General features: G+C 33.5%; 1 protein-coding gene across 5 annotated transcripts in view; it reads left to right on the forward strand.

Annotated features, from left to right (window-relative positions):
• The window catches only part of LOC102972401 (melanoma inhibitory activity protein 2), an 83,126-nt gene that overhangs the window by 52,321 nt on the left and 10,557 nt on the right, over positions 1 to 20,248 (forward strand). For 3 of the 5 annotated variants that reach the window (XM_042989594.1, XM_042989595.1, XM_042989593.1), the window contains exons 17-20: positions 3,545 to 3,612; positions 5,177 to 5,259; positions 6,896 to 7,024; positions 10,647 to 10,805. In XM_042989594.1, the coding sequence (XP_042845528.1) occupies positions 3,545 to 3,612; positions 5,177 to 5,259; positions 6,896 to 7,024; positions 10,647 to 10,805 (439 nt within the window). The remainder of the gene's footprint in view (positions 1 to 3,544; positions 3,613 to 5,176; positions 5,260 to 6,895; positions 7,025 to 10,646; positions 10,806 to 20,248) is intronic. The other 2 variants (XM_042989597.1, XM_042989596.1) reach the window with 1 other exon arrangement.

The following is a 20,248-nucleotide window of genomic DNA, read 5'->3' on the forward strand; positions in this document are numbered from 1 at the left end:
GATTTTTCCTTCTCTGCTTTTATTTTGCAAGGAGCTTATACTCTTTTGGGGGAGGTGATGTAGTGTTTATGGGTTGTTTTGAGAGCATTGGATTGCCACTAATTTACTTGTGGACAACTTACTTAAAATTACTGGGCCTGTTTACTTGTCTGTAAAACAACAGATTGAACTAAGTGATATCGAAAGCCTCTTCTAGTTGTAAAAGCTTTACAATTCAGTTATCTGATTCTCAGTGTTGAATTACTTGATACACATCAAGAAAAAGATCATCATGAGAAGTGGCATGTCGTTGCTCCAGAAGAACTCTATGAGGAAATGATAAGGATGTGGCTTTTGACTAATTGTGAGAATGATCCATCTAATTTGTAGAACTGTTGTAATAGCTGGCCTTCAGAGGACTTGTCTCTAGGAGTCTTCAAGCAGAGACAGTTTGTGCAATGTGTGAACACATGGGGTCTGGAGTTACCCAGTTTTGGTTGTTATCCTGGTTCCAACACCTGTAACAACAACAGTTGTTTCTTTACCTGTTTCTTTACCTATAAGGTAGACATATCAGTAGTACCTATTTTATAGAGTTATAGTGATGAATAAATAACTCATGTAAGCCTGTTAGGTGCCTGACACGTAGTAAGCACTCAGTGTATGTTAACTCTTACTAGACTCTTGTTACACTGAAGCTTGGGAGATATTTCTTAGTGGTGGATGTTTCTTGGAGTGGAGATTCCTGTATAGGTTGAGAAATTAGACATGTTGAATGTCAAAGCTTTTCCCGTTTCTCAGATTTTGTGTTGAGGGTTCAAGTGAAGATTTGTTAATGAATTAGACTGGGCTTGGAGATGAATTTAGTTTTTTTCATCATTCCCCACCACAGTCAGAATACTAAGATAAAGATTATTTTTTAATGACAGAAGAGACTCATAAATATGGAGAACAAACTGAGGGTTACTGGAGGGGTTGTGGGAGGGGGGGATGGGCTAAATGGATAAGGGGCACTAAGGAATCTACTCCTGAAATCATTGTTGCTCTATATGCTAATTTGGATGTAAATTTAAAAAAATAAAAAATAAAATTAAAAAGAAAAAGATTATTTTTTCATGATGAGAGGAATTGATGTTTGCTAATCTCTTAATGTTCTAGGCACTGTACTTAAAGGCATTTTGTGTATATTACTCATTGAATTCACCCAACAACTCTATAAAATAGATATTATAAGTTGAGTTTTACAGATGGGGAAATAGCCCAAAGTCACATGATCAAAGAATGAAGAATAGAGATTAAAATTCTGACTTTTTAGATTCTAAATCTGTGGCTTCTCTGTTATTATACATTGAATTTCTTGTTTAGTAAATGACCTAGACTTTATGTTAAAATATGCAAAAAATACCCTTAATGTCTTAAAATGAAGATTTTTTTAGATTTTATAAAAGTAATGTATACTCACTAAATAAAAAAAGTTCAGACTATTTACAAAGGATGTACCAAGAAGTAATCAGCAGTATCACTTTAATTTATTCTATACTTTAAGTATATTTAGACATAAATCATGTATATGTTTTAAAAAATGAAATTATACTATATATTAGTGTTTTTATGTTCTTTCTTAATATATTATAGATATTTTTCTATGAATATTTTATAATTTATGTAAACCTCTCCCATTTGATAAATGTTTAGTTTGTTTCCACTTTTTTACTGTTATAAATAATTTTATAATTTTGGATGTTACTTTTTCCTTTGAGCATTTCTTTGCTCCATCCTATTAGAGTTAATGTTTTCTTCCTTTGAACTCATATAATACTTTGTTTTTATGTGTTCTGTGACAAGTACAATAGTTGTCCTTACCACAGATTTAAGCTTCTTAAGATAGGGGCTTAACACCTGCACTTAATAGAATGCTTTTTTGCATATTTTAAGTAATATCTGAATACAATGTGGTCATTCATTGAAATTATAGTTTTACCTAACCTTTGAAGTGTAAACTTTTTAAAAGCCTGTAATCATTTAGCATCTGTTTATTCTTATATATTTTTTGTAGATTTATCTTTAATATTGATAGCACTATAATCATACTAGGATTTACTTTTTTTGACTTAGTAACTTTGTATTGTTTTGTCTCCTATAATTAAGAGTAAATATGTAATACTATACTGTGTAGAAAACATTTAGAAGTAGTTTTGATTCTGTGTTGTTAAAACACATTGTTAAATGAATGAATTGATATTTTATTAACTAAGATTGTTATTGTGTAGTATTGTTTTTGTTAGTACAAAATTGATTATATCATTATATACTAGAAAATGATTTACATTGGAATCTTTTTGATAATGAATGCTAAAATATGGTTAAGCTAGGGTTTTGTTTTGTTTTGTTTTGTTTGTGTGTGTGTATTTAACATACTTTATTCTTTGGCCAGTTAAAGTCAATTCTAATGTGTAGTTCACAATTTTAAATGAATACATTTGATAGTACAGTTCTTTTAACCTGTAAAAAGTTATGGTTCTAGGTTGAGTTAATTTGCCTTTGTAAAATAGATAAGTTTGCCCCAGTGCATTGCGTTAGTTTGTCCAGGTCTGATGCCGCATACACTGTTGCTGTTTAACTAGAGAGTGTACAGAATGACTGGGAAACATATAGTATTCCATACAAGTTTAATCTTTGCCCACAAACTATTTAGGAATATTGTATGTTCTTAATGTTTATTATAAGTGTAAGTTTTTTTCCCATAGCATACATACTCTGATTTTCTAATTTTTTTTTTTTAAGTTTATTTACTTGTTTTTGAGAGTGCTTGTGCATGGGCGGGAGAGGGGCAGAGAGAGAGGGAGAGAGAATCCTGAGTAGGTGTTGCGATGTCAGCACAGAGCCCAATGCAGGGTTGCATCTCACACACTGTGAGATCATGACCAGAGCCGAAATCAAGAGTCAGATGCTTAACCAACTGAGCCACCCAGGCACCCCAAATCTTTTATTAAATAAAAGTATTACTAAACCAATGTAAAAGCTTATGGGAATGGGAATATGATCTTAACAAACAGACTGCATGCTTTGGGTATATTCAGCGATTTAAAAAAATGGCCTGTACAGGCTTGTTGTGAAACTGTTTTAGATCTTTATGGTTTCACAGAATTATAGTGATTTCTCTCCAGAGTTGGTTATCTGCTTTTATAGCCAGAGTACCTGTGCATAATGATTCTGAGTCTCCATTCCCATCACCCTAAGCTTGGGTCCTCTTACATTGCTTCTGTCATGTTATTTGGATATTGACAGCACCAAATAGTGCTAATTCTTGCCTTCACATCTAGATAACCGCATTTATTGGCAAGTACATGATCAAACTCCAGCCTTAGACTCATGTCTTTTGGTTATAGGAAACTCATTTCCTTTAAAAAAAATTCTGTAAGTTAAAAATTTTTTACATTGAGTTTACTGAAATGCATTCTAATGTGTTGTGATATGTGTGAATGCTTATCTTCCGTTTTACATTTGTATAAGTGTTATTTTAAAAACGTATTTAAAAAAATGAAAATGTATTGTTTTCTTTAAGTTGGCAGCTCGGACTGCTGAAAGAAATCTTAATGATTTAAGGAAAGAAAATGCTCACAGTAGACAAAAGTAAGTATCTTAGTGGGAACACTTTAAGCTTTAGTTATTACTTTATTTTTAGTTGTATTTTATTTATTATATAATATTTTTGTAGGGACAAACAAACTTGCAGTGAATCCAACATACCTAGTGGTGAAATATTTATTAGTTTTATTATAAGGTACTAGATTTTTTGTTTGAAACATTTGTCTTAGGTTACTTTAAGAGAAGTAAATTGTTTACATGTTCTTCTGTAAAAACCATAACTTAAAAAAATTTTTTTTCATGTGTATTTATTTGAGAGAGAGAGAGCGCATGTGAGCAGGGGCAGGCAGAGAGAGAGAGAGAGAGAGAGAGAGAGAGAGAGAGAAAGAATCCCAAGCAGCATTGCAGAGCACAACACCGTGCTCGATCTCACCAACTATGAGATCGTGACCTCAGCTGAAATCAGGAGTTGGCGGCTTAACCAACTGAGCCACCCAGGCACTGCCCCGCCACCCCAGTTTTTTTTTTTTTTTTAAACTAGAGTAGGAAGAAGGCAATTACAAGGGATGGAAAGAGAAAAGATAGATCTCTGATGTGGTAATTCTCAGAGTACTGGCATCTTTTAGTAGATATGGGTAGAATCCATTTTTATTATTTCTTTCATTCTCTTGTTTTATTATATTGGGCGACATTGCCATGCAATAATAAAATGAAAGAATAAAAGCTTACAATGTATGATGGAAGGGAAGGATAAATGCTTTTCTAGGAGCAAACATCTCTTCCCAGATGTTCTAATTTCTTGCCAGAATGTACCATTAACATTATTCCATGATTCCATTATTCTTTTTGCTTGTCTTTTCTACTTTGAAATTAAAACTGCATGATTAAATGTTCTGTGTCAGATCTTATGATCAAGAACTAGAAATAAGATTCTTTTAAAATGTCACAATTTTAAGATAAAAAGTTTAGGAATAAAATAGTAGGATGAGTTCACTGGATTCCTATTTTGTGTTGTGATTAGAATCATTTGGGTAACATTACAATGGAAAGCAGGTGAGATGCAGAGGTAGGAACCCTGTGTTTTAATCCTGTTACTTTAATTTTGAATAAATCATGTAAACTTTTAGCTCAGTTTCCTTACTTGTAAACTGATACATTAGAACTGGTTGACCTTGGAAAGCCCTGCTATTTCTAAAATTTGGATTCTGTGTAATAGTATTCACTGAAGTCTAGTTGTCTAGTTTTGAACACAGAACAAAACAAAGTGATTTCAAACCTCAATAAAATGTCACTATCACTAGGCAGAAAGAACCCTGTTACCTGTTATGGAAAGGTGTTTTGGTCAGAATATTTATTTATTTATTTATTTTGTTTTGTTTCTTAATTTTAATTACAGTGTAGTTAATACACAGTGTTATATTTCAGGTGTATGATTTAGTGATTCAACAATTCCATTTATTACTGGTCAGAATAATTTTAAAAGATTTGTTTCTTCTGTGTAAATATTGAGATAGTGAAGAGATCCTTGTACTTGGAAGAGGCATTTTTCTTGAAATGTGGGTGCTTTTCTTAGATGAGTAACTTAGAGATGTTTGTTCTTTATTTGCAGATTAACTGAAACAGAGTTTAAATTTGAACTTTTAGAAAAAGATCCTTATGCACTTGATGTTCCAAATACAGCATTTGGCAGAGGTAGTCTTTTTTTTTTTTTTAACCCTCATTTAAAATACATATATATGTATATATTGCACATATCTTTTATATTAGTGTAAATTAATACTATTATTTATAAATATTTTAGATTTTGGAGCCAGGATTCTAATCTGAGTTCTATCATAATCTCCCAAGTTTCTGAGTTTTGTTACCCTGGAAATAATGTAAATAATTGCTGCCTTTATTTCTTAGTGGGCTTTTGTAAGATGATGTATATTTAGCACATTGAGCTCTTTGAAAAGCAAAGTGAAAGGCATGTAGTAAGGTACTCAATATTTCTTGGGAGAATGAGTAAGGAGTGCTTAAAGGGAATAACATTGTGACTGTTTATATATCCACTACTCATTGGGATTTGCTTGAATTATAAAAACAAGATTTAAAACAGATGTTTTTAATTATTTAAAAGTATCAATTAAGAAGGTGGGAAAACATTAATAATCTGAGATTTGATTGCTTTAATTACCTCCAAGAGAGGACCAGTTCTTTGGAAGATGTATTTAATATTTTTGTCTGTTCATTAATGAGTTAGCATCTTTAATGATCTCATACTGTTCCAAGTAGTTTAAATTTTTCAAAATAATTTTTGGTTGAATTGGAATTAAGCATCTAAGGCAGGGAAAATAAACCTAACTTTATATAGGTGGAATCCCATTTTAATAACCATTTCAAAGTTATAAAAATCACTTTTGAGAGTCTAATTTCATTAAAATGAAAATCTGTTTTTACATTACAAAATAACAGGTTATTAATTCCAAATAGTAACAAAGGTTGGAGTGGGGGGCAATTATACAGAAGGAATTCTTGACTGAACGTAATGCAGAAGTCTCGTAAAGGTTAAATAATGCTTTGATCGTTTGTTGTAATTGCATTTGACCGTTATATAAGCTACATAATAAAATTTAACATATTTAAAAAGTATTATTTTGGTGGTATTTAAGTTCGCTTTCTGATGTTGATTTTAGATCTTTGGAAGCATAATCATTACTTGGGAGTGGTGAAGTTTGTAAAATGATAGGGCTCCTGGTTATATGGTTTAGAAAGTGATTTATTTGATAAATAAGTATATGTAAACTGAATTTTCAGTGGTAATGAATCAAAAGTTGTTTCTGATGCTTCAGAGGATTTTGCATTTCTATTTTGAAAAATCTGAGCTTCACCCAAATAATTCATGGCTCAACATGGCCTAGCCTATCTGGCCCTAATTTCAACTGAGCCCTTCCATATTACAACTCTTATCAGCTGAAATGTCTGGAAGCATACTGCCATTAAAAGCAAAACCAAACAAACTTCATGGCCCCCAAATCCTCTCATAGTTCTAAAATATCACCAGTATCCTTTGCTTAATATTGTATGGTTACTTAAGTGTATTATTACCAAGAGAATAATATTTTTCTTGACTACAGTGTCCACTTGGTAGACAGACTTTAAACCACAGGGTTCCATATTTAATTCTATCCCGTATTAATAAAACCCAGAGCATGCTAAGTGTTTAGGATGTGGATTAAACTTAAATTGACAATAGGGTGACTTGATGGAAATTGTTGAAATGGGATTCTAATCTATAGTGTAGCTAACTGAAACTATGAATTTAAATATGCTGTTTTAATTATTCCAGAGCATTCCCCATATGGTCCCTCACCATTGGGTCGACCTTCATCTGAAACGAGAGCTTTTCTCTCCCCTCCAACTTTGTTGGAGGGTCCACTCAGACTCTCACCTTTGCTTCCAGGGGGAGGAGGAAGAGGTATATTGTTTAAACATCTTTATTACTCTAGATTTCTTCCTTACTTTATATTTTCATCTCAACTTATCTTTAAAATGATCTTTAAAATAAATCTTTGGAAAATACAGGCATTCCTTGCACTTATTGTGGGTTATTTTTGTTTGGAAAAGGAGCTCTATGACATGTAATTTTAATATATTTTTCTCTTAGAAACAGGTATAGTAGGTTATGTTTTGGTCAAGCCCTTAATCTTTTTAGATCATTTGACTTCTTAAAAACTATATATTATACTACATAATGCAACACTTTATAAAGAATACATGAAATATGATAACAATATAACCTAGCATAAAATTGTATTTTAACAAAACATTATTAAAATGTAGAATTTCTAAAATCTTTTTTTACTTCATTATCATGATCTTTTTATTTTAGAAAATCAGAAGGTAAAAGAAAGAACCTTCTTTTTAGAGTGGAGTAATACAGAAGTACTATCTTGAGTACTTCTCAAGAAGAGTTTTGATGGGAGCCTTAAGGGAGACGGAAATGATTTGTTTAATACTTTGAGAAACTGACCCAAGATTGCTTTGTTACCCTGTATGGGGTTTTGCAAATTTTAGCAGCTACTTCAAGCCTATGCATTAGCTCTTGGTCTTTCTCCATTTACTTCATCAGCTCTCATCCTGGCGTTACCTGTGTACCTGGAGTTTTCCTCTTTTGATTTCTCACCTCACTTTGTCAAGTTGCTTTAAAATTTTCCCTTGAATTGTGGCAAAATTAAAAGGTAAACAGTGCTGTTCATTCCCAAGTCAAAAGTCTTAGGTTTTTAGCCCCAAATCTGTGTTGTATAAGAGCTAATAACATTCTTCATCAGTGTTGTGTCTCTATTCCCCCCTTTTTATCAGTGAATCTAGCATGTTGAGTCTGAGGTAGGAACAGAAAGTAATGAGACTAAATAAAAACACCAAACTAAATCCAACTTCTCACAGCTCATATACTCAAATGGATACTACTTACCAAAAATAGTCTCTCAGGGATGCTGTCCTGTTCTGTTGAAACTGCCATTATTTTAAATATTTTTGGAGCTCTTTCTTTGGGAATCCCTTCAAAGAATGAGAAAATAAAATTTCTATGGGTTATGGGATATTCTCCCTTTACCCATTTCCTATTTACGTCTTTGTATCCTCAGTTTGGTATACTTCCCATTGGTCCCTCCCACTTCCCAGTCCCACTGCTGATTGGACCCACAGCCTGGGGATATTTCAGAGAGAACTTTTGCTTGTGTTGGCTTTGAACTGAAAACTCCTAGGGAAAGAGTGAGTTGCAGACTGACACTTGGAGCCCTGGGAGACCTTTCCTTTGAGCATTTGAGGAAGGAGACTAATTTTGAAATTCACATGTGTGTCCTCAAATCCATTTTCCCCCTGTTTTTTTGACCTATATTAAGGAATATATTTTATATCATGTCACATTACATGCCAACATAAATGTAATAGAAGCCATTTACATGAAGTAGTACTACCCTTACAATTTTTGACGCTTTCTGGTATTTTGTGTTCATTTCTGTTCCATTTCATTTAAAAAAGTTGCTCATTAAGACTAATTTCATGCACCATGATGGTTTGCAGCCAGCAATCTGAAAAACAGTTCCCTAGAAATAAAGGTATAATTGGCTAAATTGCAAATGTGAATCACTAGAAGTTGAATGACATAAGTCAAGGATTGCTTGTAGTCAATTGGATATTTGTAATAAGTAAGAATTACCTTTGATTTCTCCTCTCCTATTTAAATTACTTTCCTCTCCTTTTTATTACTGTTGAGAAATGATGTGTTTAGATTATTTGCAAGGGTGTTTTACTGTTTGTTAGAAGAGCTACAGAAGTTTTAGGTAAGTTATTAGTAGGTCTTAAAAGAGTTGCTTTGGAGTAAAAGTTACTATGACTCACTGAAGAAGGGTGAATAGTGCCCTTTTCCTTCCTTTTATTATCTTTTTAAATTTGAAAGTTTGAATGAGATATATGTTTGAATCAGATGGAACATAAGGAAAATAATTTTTTAGAGTAAATTTCATGTAACTTTTAGTCTGAATGAAAATTTTAACCTTTAGCATTTTTAAGTTTGTAATTTTTTCCCTGGTAGTCGGTTGGTTGGCCTGTATTTTGGTCTTCTGAAAGGAAGCAATCAAGAGAAGGTCTTTGAATGTCTTCTTTAAAGATCTGTGCTTCACACTAGATGAACTCAGCCTAATTGACGCACATTTTTTTTCCAGTTTAATTTTCTGCTTTCCTAGCCTTTTTCTTCTAATGACCTTATTAGAAGGATGAACAAGCTGGAAAGAAAGATTTGGGGAATATACAACTATGAGGAAAAGAGATAGCTGACTTACTTTCAGAATATAAAAGTCAGTTTACCTCCTGACTGTACAAAAGAGCAGATAAATTTTTTTTTAAAGATTATTATGTATTTTTTAAAAAAGATTCTTATATTGATTTGTACAAGTTACCAAGAAAAGTTGAATTAGTTTTAGTCTCTTAAAGGTGTACTGAACTGTGGAGACATTTTAGAAAGATTTCTATTAAATTTAAAAAAAAAAATCTATTCCTTAGAAGGTTAAAAAGAAAAAAGCTTTTGTTTTCTGGGCAATATAGTTTTGAGAAGACCGCATTCCCCCCTCAGTGACAGATAAATGAAGTACTAACATATTTTGTTATTTAATGTTAAAAAAATTTTTGTATTTGTTTTTTCCATTTTAATTGAATATGTGATATTAATTGAGGTACTGTGTTTTTTGTGGTCATAAGAAGGGAACTTTATAATGATGGTCTTTCTTTATAAATATAAGCATGCCAGATTTCCTTACCCAAATGAGTGTTACCTTGTTCAAAGTATTTATTCCAACAGTGCTGTTGTTTTTGAAACTTTTGTTTTAGACTTGCCTTCAGAGTTGTGAGCTCTTTTTGAAGGTGAATTTGATATTCAGAAATTGCTAAAAGCCCTTTAAAGCCAAATTTATCTGGTGGGTATAAAGTTTGTAATCAGACTGGTTAAAATCATTTTCGGACAGAAGTAGAATCCTGTTTCAGCATTGAGATGCGATTTCTTGAGTGTCTCTTAAGTTAATCCAAGTACATTTCTAAAAGAGTTGTTCTAAAAATACTTTGAATAGTTGTAGAATTATTGAAATAGGTATATAACCTCTAAGATGACTGTGTTAAAAGAATCATGCTCTTTTTGACTATTGGCATATTAGTGTAAGCTACAAAAACCTCATAATTATTTTATTCCATCTGATATAGAGGTCTTTACTTTGTAATTCACTTCATACTTTTATTTTTCAGAGTTAGTATTTATAATTTATAATTTAGCCACTGATTTTCTATGTAAATGATGATGGTGGTAACATTTATAAATGACTTTTATAGGCAATTATTTGTTTATACACATGGCAAGATTATTTTTTCTTCATTGTCCTAGTCTTTGTCCTAGGCTTTGGTAGGATGGAATTACAGTCTAATATGTCTTAGGGAAACTTCGTTGGAATCTGATTGTTTTCACTTTTTAAAAGCTGCCTGGATTTCATTTGATGATAGGTCTTATAATACTTTTTTAGATAAAACAGAATTGTAATTTTTTCTTTAATTAGGCTCAAGAGGCCCAGGGAATCCTCTGGACCATCAGAATACCAATGAAAGAGGAGAATCAAGCTGTGATAGGTTAACTGATGCCCGTAGAGCACCTTCTGACACTGGGTCCCTTTCACCTCCATGGGAGCAGGATCGTAGGATGATGATCCCTCCATCAGGTATGGAGAGAGTGTAATTATTTATATTTCAAAGGTAAGCAGTATATGAAACACAGAAGAATGGAAGAAAAGAGGAGTACATGTATGTCCTGTTTTAAGAAAAACTGATACATATTGGAAAACAATAATAACACAAATTTCTAACCATAATAATTAGGGGTAGTTGTTCATGTTACAGAAAGCTGCTTTGTTTCCCTCCCAACCCTCTCATGGAATATCTTTATTATTTTTATTGCTCATAGAAGTAATACATGTTTATTTTAGAAAGTCCAAACAATGAAGAAATGTGTAATTAGGAAAGTGAAAAAAATCTCCCTCATCGTCTTAGCATGCTTTTCCAGGTATTTAGTTTTATATATTTTAGGGATTTTTTTTTTTTTTTTTTTGGTATATGTTCATAAACATAAATAGAAAAATTCCCTCATCACTTCTGTGCAATTACACTATTCACCTTCTTGTAATTGTCTTTCTTCATTAAACAGTATACCTTAGATTAACTGCTAAAATAAATATATTTACCGGAAGAGTCACAGCAGAATATCCTGAAGGAAGGCAATAACTGCTATTCTTTTAATAGCTCTTACTCTCCCAACGAATGTATTTAAAATTTTTTAGTTTGCTAAACTTTTATGCAGTGTTTCAGGGACACCTCTTATGTGAAGTGAGCTATGCCTGCTTTGTATAAATTAAAAAAAACATACTACTTCAGATTCCTTCCTGAGGAGTTGGAGAGAGTAAGAATATCATGGTAAAATAACTTTAATTCCAAGAATCAGCTCTTGCTGTAGTAGTAGTGTGTATATGTTCTAAGAAATGGTGGCTCCCACAGAGCCTGAGTGGCTCAGTTGATTGGGTGTCTGATTCTTGATTTAGGCTCGGGTCATGATCCCAGGGTTGTAGGATCAAGCCCCATGTCAGGCTCTGCTCTGAGTGTGGAACCTGCTTAAGACTCACTCTCTCTCTCTCTCTCTCTCTCTCTCTCTCTTTCTTTCTCTTTCTCTCTCTCCCCTCTCTCTCTCCCTCTACCTCTTTCCCCTGCTTGCACGCTCTGTCTCTCAAAAAAAAAAGAATCTTTTAGGGGAGTGGCATAGAACATCTTTCAAAGATTATTTCTTGACTTTAACATTCACTAAAAAGTTTTGCTATGATAAAAATAAAGATAATAAACTACAGCCCCTTTCTCTAAGAACTTGATTGCAAGATTTTGGTGGATTATCATATCGCTACATCTGTATAGAGAACTTTCCTTTGAGAATTTACAAGCTATTAATACCAAGAATCCCTGTCACATGCGCTAACTCTCCAAGTAAAATCTGGTGTAGTGGTTTTCAAAGTTGGCTTACCTTCCAGAAGTAGCCTAAGAAACTTCAGGGAAAATGCAGATATATCTGGGTCCCCCTTCAGATCAGACCTTTGGAACATGAACTTCAGAGGTAAGGCCTATATTTCTAAAATACTCCCTTGGAGGTTCTGAGGAATAGCTAAATCTAAAAACCACTAATCCATATAAAACCATTGCCCTTATTATATGGAAAGAGCACGCAGTCCTCCAAGAGATTAGTTGGCAGTCTTAGGTTAAAGTACCTAGGTAGATAGCTGAGACTAGAACTCAGTATTGACTTTGTTATTGTTCATTCATAAAATCAGAAAATTTTTTACATGTCCTTTAAAAATTGCCTGAAGCCTGTAATTTTAGACTTTTGGTATTATCTCATAGATCCCTAAGTCTCTTAATTTTGTTTCCAGTTTTTTTTCTCTTCTTTTGAAAGTTGAATAATTTCTATTGATCTGTCTTTAAGTTTACTGACTCTTCTTTCTGTCATCTCCATTCTATTAATATTTTTTAATTAAAAAAATTTATTTTTTTTTATTTTGCTATTAATATATATTAAACCTATCCAGGAAAAGTTTTACTTTATTTTATTTTATTTAAAAAATTTTTTTAATGTTTATTTCTGAGAGAGAGCGAGCGCGCGCGAGAGAGTGTGAGCGGGAGAGGGGCAGAGAGAGAGGGAGACACAGAATCCGAAGCCGGCTCCAGGCTCTGAGCTGTCAGCACAGAGCTTGACGCAGGGCTCGAATTCATGAACTGTGAGATCATGACCTGAGCCGATGTTGGAGGCTTAACCGACTGAGCCATCCAAATGCCCTGTGGAAAAGTTTTATTTTAGATATTGTATTTTTCAGTTTTAGAATTTTCATTTTTTTAATACTTTTACTGTCTGCTGAGATTTCTTATCTTTTTATTCATTGTAAGCATTTTTTAAATGTCATGAGCATAATTTTATAGTAGCTGCTTTGAAGACAAATGATCACTCTGACATGAGGGTCATCTTTTTAGTTTAAAAAACACTCATCTTAAAAAATGGCAACTGGAATAACTGAATTTCTGAGGAATATAGATTCTGTAGTTATCTGATATTTTCTATAATGTAGTCCTATGAAGCATGCTTTGTAAATTTCATATATTTCCTTACCATGTTAGAACTTGGCAAGAATTAAAAAAATTTTTTTTGATTTAAGACAAGTAAGCAGAAATATATCAGATTCTATAATTCTAAGGAATCATTTGTTTTTGTACTGTTAAATACTTTGAAGAGGGGATATAGGGAGCAAATAGAAACAAAAAAAACGACTTAAGCCCTAACGTATTACTAATTACATTGATTGTAAATTGTCTAACATCAGCAGTTAAAAGACAAATTGGTAGAATGAATTAAAAAACAAACCATGACTCAACTATTTGCTGAGTACAAAACTCATTCAAATATAGTAGTATAAGTAGATAGGTTGAAAGTAAAAGGATGGGAAAAGGTAATACTATGCAAATATTAATCAGAAGACAGCAGGAATGGTTATTATTATCATCAGATAAAGTAAACTTAAAAGCAAAGAAAATTACCAGAGACAGAAAAACATCACATAATGATAAAAAGCATCAAGAAGACATAGCAAATGCAAATTTCTGTATAGCAAGCAAGAGAGCTACAAAATATGTGAAGTAAAAAGTGATAGAACTGAAAGGAGAAACGTAAATGTACCATTATAGTTGAAGGCTTCAGTATCTCTCTTTACAGTTGGTAGAACAACTAGACAATTTGGCAAGGATATACAAGAACTGAATAATACTGTTAACCAATAGGATCTAATCTACATTTATAGAATACACCACCCAATAGCAGCAGAATATACATGCTTTCCAAGCCCCAAAGGAACATTTCCTAAGATAAATCATATCCTGGGCCATGAAACAAACAAATTGAAAATAATTGAAATTATATACGGTATTCTGTGTTTACAGTGGAATCAAACTAGAAATAACTGTTGATGCATGAACAATTTGGATAAATTTCAAGGGCACTATGTTGAATGAAGACAATCTCTGAAGGTCAGCTACTGTATAATTACATATATATCACATTTTCGAACTGACAAAATGATAGAAATGGAAAACAGATTAGGGGTTTGCCATGGGTTAGAGATAGTAAGGGAAGGTGTGTGGATGAGACTATAAAGGATAGCATGAGGGAGACCTTTCTGGTGATGGAATAGTTCAGTATCTTGAGTGTGGTGGTGATGACACACATGTACACATGTGATAAGTTGGCATGAACTATATACTTGCATTGTATTAGTGTTAGTTTCCTGGTTATTATATTGCACACTAGTTACGGAAGATTGGGGGAAATGGGCTAAAGGGTGTGTAGGACTTCTCTGTATTATTATTTTTTTTTCCCTCTGTATTATTTTTGCAGCTTTCTGGGAATCCTTATTTTAAAATCAAAAGTAGGGGCGCCTGGGTGGCGCAGTCGGTTAAGCGTCCGACTTCAGCCAGGTCACGATCTCGCAGTCTGTGAGTTCGAGCCCCGCGTCAGGCTCTGGGCTGATGGCTCGGAGCCTGGAGCCTGTTTCCGATTCTGTGTCTCCCTCTCTCTCTGTCCCTCCCCTGTTCATGCTCTGTCTCTCTCTGTCCCAAAAATAAATAAATAAACGTTGAAAAAAAAATTAAAATCAAAAGTAAAAATGAAATCCTTTTTATTGGATACAGCACATATACAGGAAGTGCAAGTATTCTTTAGCATATAACTTGGTGGTCTTTTCATAATTTGAGCACATTTGTATAACTAGCATTCAGATCAAGGCTGTTTTCAGTTCATTTTTCTTCATCTTAGGAACTTAGAAATCTTTTCAATTTTGCAGGAAAAAAATGTTATTGATGGATAATATAAATAAGTTAACATTCACATATCATATAATAATTCGATTAGAGTTTTAACAAGAATATGTTCTAAAGAACTCACCCATTACAAGTTCATTTTTTTTTTTTTTTTAAAGTTTATTTATTTTGAGAGAGGGACAGAGAAAGAGCAAGAGAGTGCAGGAGCAGGAGAGGGGCAGAGAGAGAGGGAGAGAGAGAATCCCAAGCAGGCTCCACACTCTACTTGTGGGGCCTGTTCCGGGACCTGATGCAGGACTGGTGGTGGGGCTGGAGGCGGGCTTGACACAGGGCTTGACATGGGGCTTGGTCTCACGAACCATGAGATCATAACCTAAGCCGAAATCAAGAGTTGGATTGGATGCTTAACTGACTGAGCCACTCAGGTACCCCTGTAAGTTCTTAATAATAAGAATTTATGCAACAGAAATTTAACCAACGTGACTTACTTGACTCAGTGCTTTGCTCCATAAGAAATGGAGCTTCATTCTTTGAGTCTCTCATTCTTGTTGCTGAAGTACAGGAGTAGAAAAGCAAAAACATGCTTTTTTAAATCTGAGTCAGAACAGCTAACATTTGATTGACCAAAGCAAGTCACATGACATAATTTAGAATCAGTGGGCAGGAAATATATTCTGCCTCTTGAAGACAAAGGTATAAGGATGGTGAAGAATTGAGATCATGAATGCAGTATATCAGAGGGATTGTACTTTTACAATGTGTTTTCACTTGTATAACTATATGTAAAAAATGTATTTGTATACTATAATATCTTAGATTTTAAAATTACTCTTTAAAATTTTTTAAAAATGTTTATTTTTGAGAGAGAGAGAAAGCAGAGTGTGAGCACGGGCAGGAGGGGCAGAGAGAGAGAGATAGGGAGACATAGAACTCGAAGCAGGCTTCAGGCTCTGAGCTGTCAGCACAGAGCCCGACCTGGGGCTCAAACTCACAAACTGTGAGATCATGACCTGAGCTGAAGTCGGACGCTTAACCGACTGAGCCACCCAGGTGCCCCTAAAATTACTCTTTAGAAGAAAGAAGTAATGTATTTTTTTGGTTAGTTTTTCTAATAAATGGTTCCTAAGTAATTGCCTTGCTTTCTTTGCACATGTTCTTTTTTTTTTTTTTTTTTTTTTTACAAAACAAAGAGTAATAATTTAAGTGAGTTTTTAGAAAATCTTAAAATACTGTCTTTTAACTAACATTTAGCATTTACCATTATGTTTTAAGAGTCATGAATCTTAAAATATTCTTGTATCTTATATAAATTATGATTAGTGACATGTTTCAACAGTATTAGTAGCAAATAATTCAAATAAGAAAACTAATGCTGCTAGACTTTAAATGATACCTTTTTGACCATGAAGGAACAAATCTGCAGAAACCTTGGCTTTTAGCCTTTTAAATAATTCTTGCGAATTATACCACAAAGAAGTTACAGTTAATTTCTACTGCAGGTATTAATCAGAGTAATGATTTGTCATACATAAATGAATCTAGTAAGAATCCAACAAGAAAGGTATTACTTATGTCTAAGTTCATATAAATATTTTTGGTAGTATTTTAGCTGAGAAAAAAGTAAGAAAACCACAGATACTTTAATGAAACAAAGTTTTAGTTTTTTTTCATGTTTTTATTCCTTGGTTTTCTTGATCTCTCAGTGCTCCTTTTGATTTTAGTGCACTAATTTCAATATCCTTATACTCCTATAACTGGCCACACAGCCTCCTTTTCCATCAGGAAGAAGTAATAGAGAAGAATGAAGAATCTTAATTCTTTGCTAGAATAGACAGATGTAAATTAAAGGAGGATTATGTCACTTCCCCTCCTTTTTTAAAGCTTTAATATTTTTAGAGTTTCTGTTAAAAGAGCAAGAAGTATGTATGTAGCTTCTCTTATTTTTGTCATTGCTTATCTTTTACTAGTTTGGATAAGATATGTGAGGGGTAGCAAAGAGATTTAGCAGCTCTACCTTGATAGTATTATGAATTAAGTCTGGTCTTCAGCCTTGGATGTTTAAAAACATGCTTTATCTCTTGAAGAGCTGAATAAGATACATACAGCCAAATTGAGGATGATAGTTTTAAATTTTACCTTGAGAAACAAAAGCAGCATAAAGCCAACTTTAGATAGCATTAGAAGTGCAGGCATAGATTTTTACTTTACTGGCTCTAATTTGTAAACTTTTATGCAGATAATTGTTCTTCATGGTGAACATTCTTTTATACAAGATTCACTTGATGAAATAAGAGTTGGTCTTAAGTTAGGCCCATTTTGATCTTCTTGTTGAGATTTTGGAGTCTTCATATACTTAATAAGGTGTCCTAACAGCTTCAGTGATGCTTTTATCCTCTTAGGGAATGGTATTTGCTTAAAAGTTGTTTCTACATTTTTGGGCTACCTCTTGTTTTGGAGTGTATATCTCCTGTATCACTATCACTTCTTGTAATGATCCTATATAAATTCTAATGATTCGTATTGGTTGTGTTTGGTAGACAGGTTACTGCTATACATGTTTAACTCTAAAAATCTTTAATTTTCCAATCTTTATGAAGAGAGTAGATTGAGGAGAGAGTAGGATGTGGGGAGAAATGTAGACGATGTTTTGAAAAATTTTGCTTTCTTTTTTTTTTTTAAATTTTTTAAATGTTTATCTTTATTTTTGAGACAGAGGACAGAGCATGAGCAGGGGAGAGGCAGAGAGAGAGGGAAACACAGAACTCGAAGCAGGCTCCAGGCTCTGAGCTGTCAGCTCAGAGCCCGACGCAGGGCTCGAACTCGACAACTGCGAGATCATGACCCGAGCTGAAGTTGGATGCTCAACTGACTGAGCCACCCAGGCGCACCAAAAAATTTTGCTTTCAATAAAAGTGAGAGATGAAATGGTAGCTGGGAGGGAGAGTTTTTCTTTTTTTTAAGATGGAAAATATTGCAACATTTTATTTACTGATGGGAATAATGCAAGGTAGAAAGTGAAATTGATGATGTATGGGAGAGAGTATAATTATAAAAGTGAAACACTTGAGTGGTAAACAGAAAAGATGGGATCCAGAGTGTAAGTGAGAAATTAGATAGGAGCTAAGTCACTTTATTCATTTGAAAAAGAAGGAAGGCACAAGTAGGTACAGATGTAGAGACTGGGTAAGGGTGAGTGAAGCTGTCTAGTTCCATCAGTTCTTGGTGTGGCAAGATCATTAACTTGGGATGAGAGGAGGGAGTTGTCAGAGATTTGAAGAGAGAGAAAAAGATACACAATAGCCATTTAGTAGAGTGAAGGAACTCAAACTTCACTGGGGTGTAGTATGATTACAGGGCAGTGTTGAGTATCTATTTGAAATTTATGGTCACAAATTTGAATGAGACCAGTCACTATTATGCTTTAATATGGTTTATAAATATAAAAAGTTTAATTTCTCATGTAGTTACTTTGGATGCTTATTTTGCACCAGTTATTAAGTGCTTTTTATTGATTGTTCTAACACTCAGGAGTGTTACTCCTGTTTTATGGAAAAAGGAACAAAAGCAAAGATAATGTAAAATCTTGCCTATTACCTTCTAAAATTGCATGATAATATTGGCTTCAGGTGTGTGTGTGTGTGTGTGTGAGAGAGAGAGAGAGAGAGAGAGAGAGAGAGAGAGAGAGGGAGGGAGAGAGAGAACATGTAAATAAAACATATAAAGAAAAAAATAGCACACTATATTAATGAGTTTATTCTACTTCCTTTCCTGGAGCCATTACTATCCTTCTTTCCCAGAGGTGACTACTCATGCGTTTAGTGTGTGTAAACTTACAGACCATATATAATTAAAAAAAAAAGTCCTTTTCTATTTTATCAAGTTTTTTATCAACATTATGTTCTTGATTTCTTTCTATTTTAATATAAAGTTTATTACCTTAATTACTATATAGTATTTCTGTATATAAATATACCACAATGTATTTATCCAGTGTTCTTTGATGAGCATTTAGGGTGTTTCCAGTGTTTGGCTGTTAGTAACAATGCTGCAGTTAACACCCCTTGCATATATGTTATTTAGAGATGAGCTGAAGAAATGAAATTGCTGAGTAATAGGATAAGCATATTTTCCTTTCCTTTCCTTTCCTTTCCTTTCCTTTCCTTTCCTTTCCTTTCCTTTCCTTTCCTTTCCTTTCCTTCCTTTTCTTTGTTATTTTAGAGAGAGCGAGAGCGAGAGAGAGCGAGCATGAGCAGGAGAGAGGGAGGGAGAGAGAATCATTTTTTAAAATGTTTATTTATTTTAGAGAGAAAGAATGTGCGTGCACAAGCAGGGTAGGGTCAGAGAGAGAGGGAGAGAATCCCAAGCAGGCTCCATGCTCAGTGCAGAGACTGTCGCAAGGCTTAATCCCAGAAACCATGGGATCATGAGCTGAAATCAAGAGTGGATTCTCAACTGACTGAGCCACCAAGGTGCCCTGTTTTTAGTGTTAATAGATGTTGCCATATTGCCCTCAAGAGTGGCTGTACATAAAGGATTTGAGAGTACTTATTTCTCCAATACTTGATATAAAACTTTTTGAATATTTCCAGCAATAGGAGTTAAAATTATTATCTCCTTTTTATTTGTAGTTCTTTGATTAGTGAGCTTGAACATCTTTTCATGTTTATTGGTCATTTGTATTACCTGTATTTATTTGCTGCAAATTGCCTGACTCATTTTATTTCCTGCTTGCTAGCAATTCTTTTTATTTATTTATTTATTTATTTATTTATTTATTTATTTATTTATTTATTTATTTTTATTATTTTTGAGAGAGAGAGAGCATGTATGCAAGCAGGGGAGGAGCAGGGAGAAAGAGGATCCCAAACAGACTCCGTACTGACAGCAGAGAGCCTGATGCAGGGCTTGAACTCACCAACTGTGAGATCATGACCTGAGCTAAAGTCAGACGCTTAACTACTGAGCCACCCAGGACCCCATTCATAGGAATTCTTAGTACATTTTGGATACTAATCTTTTGTCTTTTGCAATACTCTATTGGTTTGTTATTACGCATGCTCTTGTTATACATAAGTTTCAAATTTTCTTATAGGTAAGTTAATCCATGTTTATTTTTATGGAATTTTTGTTTTGTTTAAGGCCTGTCCCTAGATCAAAATGATATTCTCTGTTTTCTTTCTTTCAAAAATCTTAAAATTTTGTTTTAATTTTTAAGTTTTCAATTTGGATTTGATTTCTGTTTTAGTGTTTAGTGCGAGGAATTATT

The sequence above is a fragment of the Panthera tigris genome, chromosome B3 (assembly GCF_018350195.1).
Source record: "Panthera tigris isolate Pti1 chromosome B3, P.tigris_Pti1_mat1.1, whole genome shotgun sequence".
Lineage (NCBI taxonomy): Eukaryota > Metazoa > Chordata > Mammalia > Carnivora > Felidae > Panthera > Panthera tigris.